General features: G+C 34.6%; 1 protein-coding gene across 1 annotated transcript in view; it reads left to right on the forward strand.

The window, feature by feature from the left end:
* SNCA (synuclein alpha) overlaps nucleotides 1–15923 on the forward strand; it is a 71165-nt gene extending 55242 nt beyond the window's left edge. The window contains exons 4-5 of the mRNA XM_069485509.1: nucleotides 14404–14487; nucleotides 15825–15923. Of these exons, the coding sequence (XP_069341610.1) occupies nucleotides 14404–14487; nucleotides 15825–15857 (117 nt within the window). The 3' untranslated portion in view covers nucleotides 15858–15923. The remainder of the gene's footprint in view (nucleotides 1–14403; nucleotides 14488–15824) is intronic.
* The last annotated feature ends 2609 nt before the right edge of the window (nucleotides 15924–18532 follow it).

Raw genomic sequence — 18532 nt, forward strand, 5'->3', positions numbered from 1 at the left:
CCGTGACTTCCATGCTCCAGACACTGCCCCCTCCCATTTTTTCCCCAAGCAAAGCATCATAAATAGAAGCATAGAGAGAAAGTAATAAGAAAAGGACAACCCATTACCCATTTGGATTTGGTCAGACAACCCAGCTTAGGGAAAGTTTATACAGGAAAGTCACATTTAAATTGAAATCAGGAAGGCAAGAAGGGTCCAGCCATATGATGAGAGAGAGGATGTTTGGGTGCGGGCTTAGTAGAATGTAGGGTGGAAGTATCCAAGGCAGAGCATGTGAAGGCTTTGAGGATGAGTGAATCTGATGTGTTTTATAGCATAAAAGATGCCAGAGTAGCTAGAATATAGTGAGTGTGAGAAGAGATGAAGGCTGGAGATAGGGCAGACTATTCTAGATCTTATAAGCCATAGTAAGAAGTTTGGATTTTATGAGTAGACTTGTGGGAAAGCATTGGGTTTTATAAAAAGAGGATTAACATTGTTGTTTTCATCTCATTTCTGATTTATAACCCCAAATGTGCCAGAAACAAAAAAAAAATAAAAACAAAAAAAAAAAAAAAAGAAGAACAGCAACAATGAAAGTGTGCTGATGGTTTTGGCCACAAAATGCACACATATATCCATTTAATGAAGCAAAAATATTTTATTAAGTTTTAATATAAATTTCGGTATGCATGAGTTTATGATTATTGAAGTTTATTGGAAAATATTGCTAAACATGGCATTTATTGCATGGTTGCAACTTACTAATGGGAAACATCTCAATACCTATTGAGTTAAATGCATGCACATTTTTATAATCCTAGAATGCTATGAGAAGAAATTGTTAGATAATATCTGTGAAACACTTTCAAGTAATGCTATAAATAGAAAGAATTGTAACTGGAAGGTCTTGACAGCTTCCAAATCATCACTCAAAAGTGAATGTAGAATCTTCTTATCAAAATGAGCTCAGATTCAGCCAAGTTCTCAGATGCATTTGCTTCCACAGATTTTTTTTTTTTCCAAAAAACCAGGGGTCTTGAATTTAAATTGTGAAATGTCTATCTCAGAGTAGAGAAATCTTAAATCTGACTGTATTTTATCACTATATTATATAAAATTACTAAAATTACAAAAATAACTACTTTATATAAAATTATTTATGCTATGGTTAAAAACAATCCCATCTATTTGTGCCTTACTAAGTATGTGTCTGCTTGTAGCATCGCAACTCTTTCTTGAAGGTCCTTAGATCCTCGGAGCTTCCTATAATAGTAGGTGTCTTAGGTACAATTTTGATCATTTTATGTAAGCCTCTTAGGATAACAGATCATCACCAAAAATGCACCAAACAGTACAAAATTACATTGTTTTACTCTTACCACAAATAATTTTTTTTGGCTTTAAGCAGTAAAGTCCAATAATATTTTCCTCTCTCTCAAAACATCTCCCTCCCTCTTTATAAGTTTTATATTTATTCACAAAGGAATATTCCAATATCGGATGTTTTTGTCTGTGTTTCTTCCTGGATCAAGTGTTAATTAATCTCTTTGGGTTTATATGTGGAGTGGAGGGATGGGGATTGGGGAAAAGAGATAGTTGTCTAGGGAGCTAACTGTGTCCCTCCAGGAGGGCAGACAGATACTGTATAGGAAAAGCTTTTAAACAAGAAAATGGAGCAGCCACTTCCCCAGAGCTTTCCCAGTGGTTGGACTTCTTCATTGCTTTAGATCCTCTGGCTTTTGTCCTTCCAAGGCAACTGGATTGGATGGGTAGTCATTGTTCTTCTTCTTTTAGCACACTTATCTGTACTCTTCAGAAAAGGTGTTTGGAATAAGTTGCCTACTTTCCCTAAAATCACCAAAGTATGTAATACATTGCCAATAAAAAGAGAAATGAAAGACACAATATAATTTATGTAAGTAACTTAAAGCAACACCCCATGGAATATGTATTTTTTTAAAAATCTGCCTAATATTTTTCATTGAGCTCCTATTAGGGATTCATTATATTGAGTATGGCTTGGAGATCTGGAAAACAATTTTTACCTTTTTTTATGTATTTACCATTGTTTCTGGAAATTTTCATGGGAGTTTACTTAGCTAATTTAAGTATCAGATTATACTACTTAGGAAGTCTACAAATATGAGCCTACAACATTTTCTGAGCTTTTAAATAATCTAAAATTGTGTAGAATTTTAAAACTAAAAGAGGAAAAAATAATTCAACAATGCTTCAGTTGAACTTAGCAATTGATTCTTCTACAGTGTGCGAAAGTACAGTTTTCTAAAGTAAAAAAAATGACTTCTGTACAAAAATAAAATGAACACCTGTCAAAGATTTTATTCAACTAACTAATTAACGTTGGAACCAGTCAGCTGGTAAGATATGTTTAAAGGAAAATCTGAGAAATAAAAATGTATAGAAACAATGAGTCCAGTTCTGAAGTGAATTGGCTAATAGATACAAAGCTGGTTGATATTTTGCCTGACAAAATAGCTGTAACCATTGGAATTATGCTTTCTATTGAACAGAAATCTACAACTTAACATATAATGTCAAAGTGTTGGAGCTCTAATCAAATAGTAGCAAAGTCAAACTCAGGTTTTTTTCCTTAGATAATTTAATAAGCATTGAGTGAGCCTCTCAAAAATAACATTTAAGGGACATGTAGTTGTTCTCTTTCTTTATTTTCAAATTTTCAGTAATTTTTCTCATGAGGAAGAATGCTTAGAAAATTTTAAATAATAACAATAGAGACATCACACAGGCCCCCAAACCAGCTCCAAGAAGGCATTCTAGTCACATGCAAGAAAGAAAATATATATACATATATCTGATATAAATGTATTTACCCATATATTTGTGTACATGTATATTTCTAACTAAACAAAACTTGCTGGGAGTTAGACTGTTATTAACTGATTTTGGAGGAAATGGTATGCTCTAGAGAGAGAGAGAATGGGAGAATAGACAGTATTATAATAATCTCTTGCAGTTATATTTAATCTTTTTTCTTTTTCTGAATCTTTAATAGAAGTCAGCTAGAAGATATTAGTTTTTGGGAAATGTAACAAGATTTAAAGTCAAATCCAGAGAGAACTAAAGGCTTATGAGTAAATAAGTAAATGTTATCTACAGAAAGTGTTTTTTCTTCTTGTGTGAACTTGAATATTTCTTGTACTTGTGTTCACATCATACTGTTATAAAAGTTCCCATCTAGCTGTTATATTTTATATGTACTGCTGAAAGATACACAGAGATACAGACTGATGATGAATTCCAGTAAACTACTAATGGTTTAGAAGTTGCAAATATTTTCTTGTTTATCTGGAATTCCAGCCATTAATGTAAACATGCAGTTTCAAGATAAATAACACTGTGATATGCATGTAGGCCCAAGCGCGTGCTCATGTACATATAGAAGTGCTTCGAGAGGCGGTCTGGCCTGGTAGTTCAGAACATAACTCCTGGACCCAAGCTTCCTGGTTCCATTTCCTACAAACTGAGATAATCCTCCTACCTATCTCCTAAGGTTATGATAAAGCCCCTAATGAGTATCAAACAAGTAGTAAATCTTTAAAAAATATTAGTGACCATTATCAAGATACTTTCCATTTAAGCATTGTCTGTATTCATTCATTTTTTTGCAACTCCGAAAGACCAGTTTTTAAAATGAAGTACTGTAAGTTTTATGCATGCCTTCCTTTATCCAGATTCCTAAGCTGCTGGGAGAGTCCCATTGGTAACACCAGGAATGGAAGATGGGGCCATCAGTAATGAGATTTGAAAGCCCCTTTTGCATTTAAAATAAATACCTAGGTATTTGCACTTATAATAAATACCTCAGGTGATACCCATGCAAGTTGTGCTTGATGCTCTGTAATTATATATACATAAAAGCTAGATAATTTTTTTTAAAGCTTGCAATGTGGTTTAAGAATTTAATATCAAACAGTGTACATTTTTGCCTATAGACGACAACTTACGATATCTTCTTGGGGCAACAGTATCAGCTATAAATCACTGAGGGATTTTTAAAACAATTGAGTTAGTTTTCTTAGTAACTTTTCATTTTCTGTTTTCTCCACTGTTTGTTGTATAAACATTTATTCATTCTTTTTTCCCCCATTTTTCAGTTGGCCTTATTTGTTGGGCACTGGGCAAGGAAGGTAAAATGTATGTGAAGTCATCCTTGCTCTTAGCTTCTTAAATATTTGCTCAGCACTTACTAAGTGCATACATCTTCTAGGATCTAAGCATAGGGGGATGAAGAATGCTTCATCCTCTCAGATCCCTTTTCTTCTAGGAAACATGTAAGACCCAAAAAGGTAATTAGAGAAAATGGTAAGGAGACTGAATCTGTTGTTGTCACTCAGTTTATTTGCTTTTGTTTGTATTTTTATCTTAATGCAGCACAATGTAATGACATGTCCTCCAAAGTCTAGGACTGATACACTTTAGCTGACATTTCTTCAGCCAGGAGCCAGTCTCTCTCCCATCACTACCTTAACCCGAGCAGACCACCTCTAGGTAGATTCGAACTGCTCCCTGGCTAATCAATTATCAGTTTACTTCCTGCCTCGGTAAGCTTTGACACCTTACAGTTGTGAAACAATGTAAATATAACTTAGCATCTTGATCACAGCAAACACCTGATTCATATTTCTTCATTAGCTCTAATTTAATCAGATTAGAAAGGTACATTGCAGGTCATAAAATGTGTGAAAATTTCATAATGACCTCCTTTTAAAAATGTGCAGAAATAAGACCATTAAGGCACATTCCAGAGGGTTTCTTTTTTTTTTTTCTTCTTTTTTGAGAATATCTTCATATCAGAAAATTTGGCTGAGAAGCAATCTTTTTCTCAATGCTTTTTTTTTCCTCTTTTGAAAGTAAAGGACTAAAAATACTTAAAGATGCAGAACAGCAACCTTTCCCTAGTGAGGCTCTCTTAATTAATGTGGTGATCTATGTAGAGAAAAGGGACAATTGGAAGAGTCCCTCAATAATTATCTAACCAAGGGCTTCAGATAATTACAGCAGGAAAATTTTCAAGACACAAAACACCCTACAAAATTTGACCTCTCATGTTGATTCAGGCCTTTTATTTTTAAAATCTTTTCTTTTGTGTCAATGTTTGTTTATGCTTGACAAAGTCAGCCTAAAGTCGATGGAAACCTGGAACTCAAAATATTACTGAATTTATGGTGGGAGGATGTCAATATAATAAATGACCTTTTAAAAATTCTATAGTGAGAGTGAGAGAACTGAATAAAAAAATCAAAACATGCTCAGGTAGAAATGAATAGAGAAATGTGAACTCAAATAATAAAACACATTCAAAAAAAGAAGCATTTGGCAAAGAAAAAATTAGTTTCAAACAGCAACATCTCTAAATCCATTTGTAAAGATGATTATTAATTTGTGGTCTTGCAATGAAAAAGATTGGAGAAAATTTGCTGAGCTTCTATATTCATGAATATTAAAATCACCCATTAGCAAAATCTCCTTTTTACTTACTTCACAATTGGCAGTCTATATAATATCCAGTTTTCCTCCATTACAATAAAAAAAAATAAAGGTTTTAGCCTTCAGGTAAGTCTCTGGACTTTATGAGTTTAGTAGTTTGGAAACTGCATAGTAATATTTTGTTTCCATCAGGAGCCAGCTTGCCCTCTTGATCTTTCTAAGTCTGCTACATATCTTCCATCAGCCCTCTCCCTCGCTTGAATTATGCTTTCCAAAAATGGTAAACTCCATCTTTTCGGTGTGCTTCAAGATAGAGTATAAAAGTCCTCCTTAGTGATTGAGCTCTGAATTCTAAATTGTTCTTCGTGAGACCAAGAACACTTTGCTTTGTATCAAATGGCCACAGCATTAAGTATAGCCGTGGGCAACATTGTATTTTCTAAACATCTTATATTCTTTTAACGCCTGACATGCATTAGATTACAAGTAGACAAATGCATCTCTGTTGTATTTTCATCACGTTGTAGGTTTTTTTTTTCCCAAGTTATTTTTCTGGTGTTGGCTTCCTTTTCTCTCGGGTGCCTTTTGCTCCAAGGTGGTGTGCGTTCACACTAACCAAAGCAGTCATCTACCTGCCAGAAATAGCTGTGACATTTAAAGAGGGGGCCAGAGGAAAGTGCAGTGCTTAACATCCAAGACTGAAGAGCTAATAGTGAAAGTGGGGCATCACCTACTGAGAGATTTAGAAGTGATAATGTACAGGTTCATCTTTAAATAGTCTGTGGAAGTGATTTCTGTTCTGAATATGATTAAAACTAACCCATGTCAATCTGTTTCATTCATTTATTAGCTCATTCAATTATATATTGTGGTAGGCCTTGAAGAAAATAAAACTGAAGTTCTAAGGTTTCCCATCTGGATGTTCACTGAATACTTGTTTTGTAACATCTGACTCTAACTGATGGGAGTTTGTGTTTTGAAAGTCTTCATTTTACAGGTACACAGAAGAGGTCAAAGGACATTAGATACTGTGGTCAAATTATAATGATTTATCAATGGGGCATGATGAAAGGGGCCTCAAGTTTCTTAATCAGTGATAACCCATTATATCATGCTGGCTTTTCTGATGTAATATGCTCATATCTTTCTTTTGATGGAGACATTTATTTAGTTCATTACTGTGGTTTTCACACTTGCTCCAAGGAACCCTTAGATGTTCCTAAGTCTCTTGCCCCATGGGGAGAAAGAATGATGGGCAAGAACCACTTTTATTCATTTACAACAGAGATTTTTTAAAAAATGTCTTTGGAAGAAATATTTTTTATACTTAATAATGGGATGAAGATACAAAGGTTTCAATGATTAGATTGTCAAATCCAGAACTGTTACACTGTAATGAGGTTTAATCATAGAGAAGTTGCAACTTGCTTATTTTCTGGGCATAAGCACACAAGAACAACACAGTTCTATAACCTGGCTGTGTTCTTCGTTGTTGTTGCTGTTTGGAACATTAGTGGCTTTCAAATATTTTATTCCCAGGAAAACTCAACAGAGGCAGAGACTCTTTTCCAGGTGAAATTTGCTGAGTCTGCAAGGAAGTCAATTGTATGCAGTGGCTCTTTCGCTCTAGTGCACTTTCTAATAAAATCATCTTTGTGCTGCCTACGTCTTCGTTTCCATAGAGATGGGACAAATGGGTATTCCACAACAAATTATTTTTTGAGACATGAAAAACGGAATAGGAAAGCCACAGCTCAAAAAAAAAAAAAATACTAGCATTGGAAAAATTAGGGCTAGTGACGATTAAATCATTCCCTAGACTTAACATTCAGAAATATCAAAATTAAACAAAAGTAGGAGGAATCTAAACATGGAGGGTAAGCAAAACAAGAAAATTTTCTGTAGGAAAAGGGTGCAAAACAAATGCAATATTTGTTCAGAAAAATTAAATAAAGATAAATTGTATCAAATTGTTTTTAATCTCAAAGATCAAATTAGAGTTTCACAGGTACAGTACTGACCCTTGTATGAGGTTGAGCCAAGAGACTACCAAGGAAAGGCCATGGCTTTTAATATATTGTGTATCTTGTTTTGCTTCAATTAAAAGAAGAAATTATTGCAAGGATAAGAGATGCTTCTTACTAGCATTATAAATATCGATAAAAGCATATTCATCTTTAAGTACTGGTGCTGCGAGTATTTCTCACTCTCATTATGATATAAATATATCGCTAGCTCACTGCTTTTGCTTGTAAGTCTTTGTTAAGAGTGATTAACACAATGTTCTTGTAGCATTTGCACTTAAGGCTCTGTAGCATTTGCTTCGTGTCTATGTCACAAGGATGTACTTAGGATGCAACAGGCCTATTGTCCATTACTCAGGTTTTCAGCTGTGTTCCTGTGCAGCTGAGAGAAAATGAACAAAGAGGAAGACCTTGCACAGCTTGAGAAAGGCAAAACACTGAGGTTCATTGTAGACTCAAATGCAGATAGTCAATGAAATAAGGCAAAAGTTGCCATTTTTTGAAATAATGGAGTTTTGTTTCAATCCTTTCCAAGACAAATTTTGTTTCACAAATAAAATTAGCAATATGATGAAATATAACAATGATGTAATCTTTATTGAGATACTATATGATATACATTTATTGTGATACTTTACGAAATAGTGCTTAAAACAATCTACCACATAATAGATGCTTATTAAATATATGGTATTACAACTGTGCAATGGTCATTATGGACTACATTATGTATTCATATATCATCTCATTTAATATGATAACACTCTGAAAAAAGATTTTATTATCATCGTTTTCCAGTTGAGACATCTGCATTGCTCAAGATCTCACAGGTACCATCTGCCACTAGGTCAGTCTGCCCCCAAATCCCATGCTTTTAAAAGTATATCTTCCCCTGGGTTTCCAAACAACAAATAGTGTACTGTACACAACTGTTGGAGGGAGGGGACTAGGGTACAAAGTATTTAGATTGATTATGTAAACACAGTTTCAGTTCCTTAATGAAGTGATAGAATTAGAAATTGTCACGATGTATATTTTCTCACTGTATATTTTCCCAACACAGACACACACAAGCACAAGCATACTTACACACACCCTTTCTACACCTTGCAACCATGGAGACAGTTGCAGCATTTAAACATAGAATAATCTGTGTGCTGTTGTTTGTTCTTCCTCTGATACATAAATCAAGAGTTCTTACTCAGTACACCCCAAAGGAAGATATAAATGAATCAAATTAGAGGAGGGAGAATTGTTAAAAAAATTAAATACAGAACTGTGTATTGATTTATTGAGAGTTCAGTAACGTAAACCAGAAATAAGGGAATAGATGCTTTAAAAGTCATTAAAAGAGTACAAATAAACATTTAGTTTCTAATTCAAGAAAGAGAAAAGCCAACATCAGACAAAGCAAAGGATATTTATTTGTTGTGATGAGGAAATAATCTTTTATTCCTCTTTAAATTTTCTGTGGAATAAGGAAAGGTTGTAAATAAGTAAACATCTACCCCATGGACTTAATGGATCATTATGTTTTGTTGTGATAATCAAAATGAACTTGTTGCAGGGGCTTGGAAGGGACCTAAAAAAGATAAGGCCTCTGACCCAGTCAAAAGATTTATTGGTTGGTCAAAAGGAGTGAAGTAGGAAACTCAAGCGATATTTCAAACCAATCTAAAAAAAATTCTACAGTAATACATTTAGGGAACAAAAGGAACAATTTATTTCCGACAACTTTATCGTCTTTACTCTGTTAGAACACACTCTAATTAAAGGTCTAAATTAACCAGAAAATGCTATGCATTGAATTCAAAATAAGCTATTTTTCCCTTTAACAAAAAGTTCATCAACTTAGTGTTTGCAGATTTAATAATCATGTAGTGATTGAAATTGAAATATATATATATATATATATATATAGACACACACACGCACATATATATGCATGTCTGGTTTTTGCCCTTGCAAAAATATCACACACACACACACACACACACACAATCTCAACAATTCCTTTAGCCTCCTATTTTTTTCTGATAAAAATAGTGACAAACTCTAAATAGTACTAGAGATACTTCAGATGTTTAAGCAGAAAATATTTTATGTAGCATTTTGAGAGGATTAATATTTGGGAACTTAGTTTTACCTTAAGTAGCCCAGCTTAATGTTTTATTAAGAAGATTTTTGTTTTCCAAGAAGAAATCATTTTTCATAGTAGTTGAGAGTGTGGCCTTTGGAGCCAGCGTTCCTATCTCTGTACATTCATTGATAAAATGGAGAAAATAGTGGTAACCTCCTCATAGGGTTGTTTTTTAAGATCAAATAATACATGTAAAACTCTTGGAATGGTACCAAATAGAGTAAGCACTCAATACACATTAGCTATTATTGTTAATCCATGTCAGAGTCAGATGGAAAATTAAGCATTTAAATATGTCATTGGAATGACCTTTTAGGAAAACACCTAGCCCATCTGTTAAGGCATGGATAGAGGTTTTCAGAGGAAACTTTTTCTAAGTAACCAGACTTTTTCTAGCAACTGCAACCTGTGAGACAGAACTTAACAAAAAAAGAATTGACAGGATAAAGTAATTGCAACGCCTTTCGAAATCGGCTACTGGGGTCTGTGGGGTGTTGTTTCCGCAGCGCCTTCTATCTGGGGTAGATGCTAAATAAGCAAAGATAGTCCCACTTGAAGGCTGAGGTTCATTTGAAGAGTTTTCCTTCTAGATCTGGAGGGCTCCTCAAACTTCACTTGGCATCTGTTTCCATTAGTGTGGGGACTCCTGGGACCTCAAGGTATCACATGCACCTGACTGTAGTGTATTTCTACTCTGGCTTTCTTAAAGCCTTTCCTAGTCTTTACTCTCTTTGAGAATGAAGACACATTCTTACCCTTTAAGATTCTTCTGGGTTTTACATCCACTGATCTTGAAGCTATTGCCTTCACTATCAGAGATCAGTAAGTCCTATCCACCCTTTTGTATATGAGCAGTTTGTTTTGCTTGATGTACTTTCTCCCTGTAAGATATTAAGACCAGTTTCCATCTATTTTTGAGAGCCTTGATTCACCATTTTCACAGCATATTTCCTCTTTTCTAAGAATTTTTAAGCATTCTCTAGGTTTAAAATAAAGAAGCAGACTCCTTATCTTATACTTTGTCAAAGCCTGCTCTCCCCACTGATCCCTTACCCAGTTGCTAGCTTGAAGACTTGCCTCCAAATATCAATGCATTTGCAAAGATGAAATGACTCCTTGATTCTGAGCTCAACACGAGAGCAGACCTTTCTCAGCTTAATCCACTTGCACTTTGTTGATGTCTCATTCATTCATTCACCACCAAAAGGAGCTGATCTTCAAGAATCCATTCCATGCAAGCTTAAAATAACAAAACAAATTTAAATATAGGCTTAAAGATACATAATAATATTTTTTCACTAATATAAGAGGAGGATCAATTCTTCGATATGAAAGGTGAAAATAGTTTATTCCCAGATTTCCTATTGCGTACTAGTATTTGCAACCAGGTCTATATCCAAGTAACAGGGAAAAAAGCTGGCAATTGTTGCTTGCTGTGAAGTCTTATTAGATGAGTCAGCTAATTACACGGTGCTATCATAAATACAGCAGGCACTGTACTGCCTGTTACGTTTGCCAAGGAGGATGAAGATTTAAGAGAGCATACTACCTCTTTCCTATATGATGAAATTCCTTCTTAATGATTTTATACTGATTTCTGATTTATACACCAATTATTTTTTTAATTTATGGTTGAAAGTATTTAAAACTGGATTCAGGGATAACACTAATAAATAGCATCCAAAAGTAATCACACATATATTTAATGTAGCATAATAGCTTTACTCTCTCATCCACTCCCAAACCTTTAAAAACAGTAAATAAACTAGTTTTTATTTCATCTGTTCCCTTTATCTTTCTTTCCTTTCAAAGAGATTGCCAAGATTATCCAAAGTAGAGTGTGAATGGCTTCTAAACATGTATTATTTCTATGCCAGACTGGATCCTCTAGAAATGTCATTTAATTAATATAGATTTTTATTCTTAATCTGAAAAGCTTCCCTGTAGGTATGAACAATGTATAATGTGTTTAATATGTTTACTCTGTGACTTACAGTATTCACCAATTTGACTATTCCCAAGTGACCCAGATGGTTGATGACATACTAATTTGTAAATTTGCTGAGACACAATCTGAGTAGGCGTATAACAGAGCTGAGGGAGAGTAAGTCCATTTGCCAGTAAGAAGCCCAGCACATGACCCAGGGGCTAAATCTAGATCACTCAGCCTTGCTTCTAGGTCTTGCTTGTTGTAACAAAGTAAATTTATGATACAAATCATATGCTACAGTTGCACTTTTTAATTAGGAGATTCAAGATGATCTCAGGAGGTTGCACCAGAGATGATCAGTGGTCTACTTTAATCTGTGAGAGTGTGTGTGTGTGTGTGTGTGTGTGTGTGTTCCCGTATCCTAAAGCATGCCTTGTACAAGAAATGAGTAGAAAATGTTGATAGAAAATTACAGACTGCAGCATCTAAAACACAATGGACACTACATCATCAAAATTTGCAACTTTTTATCTTGTAAAGTCAGGCCAACAAAATGTATTAATAAAATACTGCTATATTGATATAGCAGTGTAAAATATTCAAAATACTATAATTATAGACTTGTAGGTATGACTGTACCAGGCCTGTCACTCTGTACAAGGCTGATGCTTTGCCCTTACACTTAAACCATTCTCTTTTACATCTGTCTCACTAGATGTACTATTATAGATTATATTTATATTATATGATATGTCAGACATATTATAATATATTAAATAGTATTAATAATGTTGCAACTCCATCTCTTTTGTCTACATAATTGCCTCCAAAAGAACAGATTATTCCAATGGACTTCAGGCGCAACACGTAAGAGCACAATTTTACCCTCTGTATTGAGTTCAAAATAAGTAATACGTATTTTACTTTATAACCTGTAGATATATAGAGTGCAATTTTTAAAGAGTTAGGTAAATGCATGCTCAGCAATGCATGTATTTTTTTAAAATAAGCAGCCATTCAATATTTAAAGTTCATGGGGATGGGATTTCAGTTGATACCAATACATGATCAATTTAGCGAAAGAATTCACAAGCAACACCCAATGTTTCTTGGCTGAACTTTGAAGAACACACACAGTTACACCCAAATACACATGCATACACATAACCAGTAACATTCATCAGTCTTAGTTGTGTAGCAGCAATTCATTTGTGATAACCAAGCAACTAATGAGCCAGATCTGTTAATACCATTTATGCTTGTCCTGTCTATATCAAAAATCTTCTAACAAATTATATTAGAAAATTATATCTCTACTTTTCAGTTTCAAAATTCGTGGAAACAGGAAATTTGCCTTATTTTCTTCATATGTGGCTATCACTAATAGTTATCTAAATATTAATGAGAGGGTTAGTGTTGCCATTTGCTTCTCCCAATAATAAAGAAGGTATTGCTGCCCCATTTTGTCACTGAGGCTAGTTAATGCTTACAGAAAGCCTGAGAAACCTGTCAACATCACAAAAGATCTGTAATCTAGAGAAGCTAGAATTTGAGCTTGAGTCTTGTGACACCACAGACCTTGTGACTAGCGACCACACGGCAGAGCTTGTATCCTTGACTTGTACCAAGAAGTGGAATGCTGTGAAAACAATACCTTTACTTCATATTTAGAAGTGAGGTAGTTTAGGGATGGTTTATATTTTGTTTAACTTATAAATGACTTGGATTTCTTTGGTTTATAAAAAGGGCATTGGACAGGGAGAATATCTATAGGCTTCTCTGGCCAGCTACCATAAACATGACATTAAGTCTGAACTTTCTCTCTGTCAACCATTTCCTTATCCCTCTGCCTAACTGTCAGTCACGTCCATGATGAACCCATGGGGTGGCTTTAGTCACATCATATTGTCAAACATAAGCCACACTGGCTGAGGGAGTATTTGATCTCTTTGAGTAAATCTGTTTAGTAGCATTGCCTCTCTGCTTTCAATTTTCAGTGAACTCTATCTTTTCAAAATTACCTTGCAGGAATAAATGCAAAGCAACCAAAGTATTTAATGAAGAATACTATTAAAGCCATGACCATTTCAGGCTGAATTTTGTTGTACTGAATTTCTAAGAGATACCTAAGAAAAATTATCTGGCCATATATTTGCTTTTCTTTCTCCGATGTGTATAGTCTCAATCTTCAAATTTTAGACAAGAATTTGTTACTTTGCTGTCATTTGAAAATAATTTATCAAATATGTATGCTTTTACATTGTAAATGGTTATGTAAGTTAAAAATCTAGAAAAAAGGAAAAGTAACATACGTAACTACCCAGCAAAATGATTTTCATATTTTGTTGTGTTTTCTTCCGGTGTTACCTTTGCATCTGAATTCTACATAGGTTGTGTCCACCGTATCTACAATATTTTATATCCTGCTAAACATTGTACCATAAATAAGTTCTCATGTTGTCATGTCATAGCAATACGTGTCTTTACAGTGATCTAGAGTAGTCGAATGATAATCTTTTTAACTCTTCATCATCTATTGAACATTTTTATTAATTGTTTTACTGCTATCATTGATCTTGTGAAAAATATCTTTGGGCTATAACTGTGGATTATTTCCTGAATAGTGAATTACTTGGGCAAAAACGTTGTACACTCTCAGGATTAGTAACCTGTGTTGCCACAATGTTTTCCAAAAGGCAGTGTGTGGTTTAGAATGCCAGCAATAATATTGTTGTGCCATTTTTACAACATTCCTATCTATATTTATGTAAGATTTTTCCAAAATAGGTTCGCAATTTTAAAAAATGGAAAATGGTACCTCATCATGTTCTTTTTGTGCTTCCCACTTTAAATATTAGAGTGAAGAAGGTGCCCCACAGGAAGGAATTCTGGAAGATACGCCCGTGGACCCTGACAGTGAGGCTTATGAAATGCCTTCCGAGGTAATAGTTCATATACATAAAGCTCCAAAAATAAAGTTTAGAAGTTCAAATTGGGTCTTTCTCATAGACAATACCCAGACTCTGTTCCTTTCAGATTTCTCTTGCATTAGTCCTTATTGAGAAGCATTTGCCCTCCACATGCACAAGTTGGCCAAAGCCAGGATATGTATCGTGTGGACAACTTTCAAGCTAAGAATGGTTTTTATAATACATTTGTAAAGGGTTTTGAAAGAAGAAGGAAGAGGAGAATGATGCAAGTATGTGGCAGAGACCATATGTGGTCCATACAACTTAAAATATTCACTACTGGACCCTTTGCTATAGAAAAAGTTACAGACTCCTGCATTAGAGAATTATTTTATTAGAAACCTTACATTCTGAAATAAATTCCAAAATGGAAAGTGAGAGAAATCAACTGAATGTCAAAGGAAGACAATTATGCATTGCCATACATTTCCAGAGGGATGATGGCATAGCAAGTAAGAGTTCCCTGCAAAAGTTGCAGGGTAGACAGATAAATGCGTGGTTTGCAACAATTGGTATATTTCAGTCTAGCATTTTAAGCAGCATAATTTGTTTGTTAATTTTATGTTGTTTGAAAATAAAAACATCTTTAATAAAAAGTATGTCAAAAGAGAAATTAGAAAATACTTTTAGATGAATAAAACTGACTCAAGAAGAAATAATAAATTTGACTGGGTTTATAACACAGTAAAGAGGTTAAATTAGTAATCAAAAAGCTACCCACAAGGAAAATCTCAGGCCCACATGGCTTTCCTGGTAAATTTTATCAAACATTTAAAGAATAATTGATACCAATTAATTAGAATTAATACAAATTAGTTCCTCTTATGAAAATTAAAAGAGGAGGGAGCATTTTCCAACCAATTCTGTGAGATCAATATTACCCTGATATCAAAACCAGAAAAAGATATCACAAGAAAAGAAAATGTATTATTATTTCATTAAAAATTGAGTTCAAGTGTGTTACAGATATGTTATATATTATTCTTAATGGCATTGTTAAAGGCATATTGATAATAATCCTATTTATAGGATTAAATTATTTATTTGTCTAATAAAATTTTACCCATATTGTTGGGTTTTCTTATGCAAGTCACAGTGCTACCACCGTAATTCACTTTGGTCTCTGACAGGTAAGACAAAACTATTAAAAATAAGATTATGTTTCTTTGTAGCACAATAGTTGCAGAACTGTTGCGAGTATACATGTTATTCAAAGTGGCAAGCCATGTCTATCTCATTTGCTGTAAATCCCAACGACGGACCACTCACACTAACACCACATGCTGTCTTTTTGATTTTCCTAATATTAGGAAGGGTATCAAGACTATGAACCTGAAGCCTAAGAAATATCTTTGCTCCCAGTTTCTTGAGATCTGCTGACAGATGTCCCATCCTGTGCAAGTGCTCAGTTCCAATGTGCCCGGTCATGACATTTTCTCAAAGTTTTTACAGTGTGTTTTGAAGTCTTCCATCAGCAGTGATTGAACCATCCTTACCTGCCCCCGCCCAGCATTCCGGTGCTTCCCTCGCGCTGAAGCCAATACCTGGTAGCAGGTCCTCGTGTGCTGTGGATATTGTGGCTTCAAACCTAAAAATGTTAAAACCAATTAAAAAACACCTAAGTGACTACCACTTATTTCTAAATCTCCACTATTTTTTGGTTGCTGTTGTTGAGAAGTTGTGATTTACTATCATATAAGATTTTTAGGTGTCTTTTAATGATTCTTTCTGTCCGAGAATAATGATGTATTGTGAAATTTGTTAATACATATAATACTTAAAAAGAGCATGAAACTATGCACCTATAAATATGAACTATGAAGTTTTACCGCTTTGTGATGTGTTTTATTAACTTGTGTTTGTATATATGGTGAAAATTAAAATAAAATGTTATCTCATTACAAAACTATTTGATTTTTTATCCCATCTCATTTTAATATTGATATCATGATTATAAACAATAAAAAATGAAAACTGACACAATGAACTTAAATATAAAGGTCTTAACAGTCATTTGAAGAAGGAGCAACTTTAGAGGAGTTAGAAGAGATAGACTATTAACACTACACTCTGTGAATTCCCTGAACAACACTGGGCAAAGTGTGTCTTGATATACACTGGTGCCTTAAGAGGCTACGCTGCAAAAGTGGGTAATATGGAACTAAGAAGTGTAAAGATGATTTTGACTACATTCCCTTTAGATATTCAGAAGACACTTAGCAGGTAAAAGGCTCTGAGACAACCTGGTTAACTTTGTTTAACTCATCATTCCTGTCCTCCGCTTTTTTAAAAATAATCAGAAATATTCTTCCCCAGGAAATGCCTTAAAACATCTCTGGGAACTACTAGAGAATCAACTTAAGAAATGCCAGTTCTCTAGATGTACAGAAATCTCATGGACTTTTAAAAATTTTGCTAAATATGTTAATTCTAGAATACTTCTTCCTTTAGGAAAGATTTTTTTTCTCTTTAGGGAAAATCCGTAACTCCTCATGGGTGCTGACAATAAACCTGACTGTGAAAAACCCTATAAAAATTAACTGCAAAATTATTCAGTTAATATTTTTTAATTATGCAGGAAAAAATGGCAGAGTCACTTTCAAAAGTCAACAGGAGAAAGTATAATTTCAAGAAAGAGCATTCTAGAGGTGTCAGCAGTTTATATGTCCTTGTGAATAATGTGATGTATATCGGGCATTGGCAAGGAAGAAAGGAAGAATGAGTGAGTATAAGGATGGTCACCATAGAAACTTCTTTTTTTGCCTAATTGGAAAGAGACTACTACAGAGTCTAAGCTGTGTGTTGTCACGCACTATGGAGAAGTGGTAAGTCTCTTGTTTCATTTGTTATATTTATGCAAGTAAAGGATTGTTATTGAACAATATATTTCAAGGCAGGTTAGAAAATGATGGTTAGGGTATATTTTAAATCTACCTAAAGCATCATATCTTAAAAAATAAAAAGTACTGGTATTAAAATAAAAAAGAGAACAACAGACTGGCAGCAGTGATCGAGAGCACTTTGAGATTAGCAAAGTTGTGACCATGAACTTAGGTATTTATATTGGTGGAAATTCTACTCTAAAATGCTTCTTCCCTTAACATTTATCTGGCTGTTATTTGTGAATTATTTTGTCTATCTTAATAGTTTATTTTGCAGCAAGCACTAAAATGCAAGCCTTTTTCAGAAAACTTCTCTTACATTCACTCCTGAGACATTCACCTGACAAGCGGACTGAGGATTAGTCTGGTCCTAGGTTTATTTTGCAGATATATATTCTCCCAAGTCTGAGTTATTCAGCCTCATATAACTCCATCGGGAGATTTACCTAAAAGTTCAAGGAGGGCTTTGGCATACAACTGACAGCAGAACAACCTCGTGTGGTTTAGCTTGGAAATGTTGGATCTTTTTCAAAATCTCTCCTCCAATGTGAGATGCAAGTATGTTTCCTCATCTTTCTGATTCATCCAATAAGTAGCTATTTGAGACATAGTAAAAAAAAAAAAAAAATAGATATATTTGGTTTCTGCTCCCAGTTCCTGGCAAAGAGCTTCTAAAACCCTTGTAATTTTGCTGGCAATAGGGACGCCATGGTCATCTTTTGTTCTAATATTTGATCTTTGACCCTGGTTTCTGACACAGAGCTCCTAAATCTCTTGGAATTTCCTGGGTGATAGGAGCATCTTCTGTTCTAATCAGGTGACCCTTTGTGGGTTCCTGGGTGGGCTCTGCTCACCAGAAAGGTCAAACTGCAGGGATTAGAAGCTTGGAACTTTCAGCCCCACCCCCATCCTCTGGGAAGGGGAGAGGAGAGGAGCTGGAGATTGAGTTAGTAACTGATCCTACTTACATGAAGAAGCCTCCATAAAAATCTTGAAAAGACAGGGTTTGGAGCAATTCCGAGCAGGTGAGCTCATGGAGGTTCTGGGAGCGCGAGGTATGTCCAGAGAGGGCTCCTCACTCCTCCCCCGTACCTTGCCCTGTGCATTCCTTCCATCTGGCTGTTCCTAACTTGTGC

The sequence above is a fragment of the Eulemur rufifrons genome, chromosome 13 (genome assembly GCF_041146395.1).
Source record: "Eulemur rufifrons isolate Redbay chromosome 13, OSU_ERuf_1, whole genome shotgun sequence".
Classification (NCBI taxonomy): domain Eukaryota; kingdom Metazoa; phylum Chordata; class Mammalia; order Primates; family Lemuridae; genus Eulemur; species Eulemur rufifrons.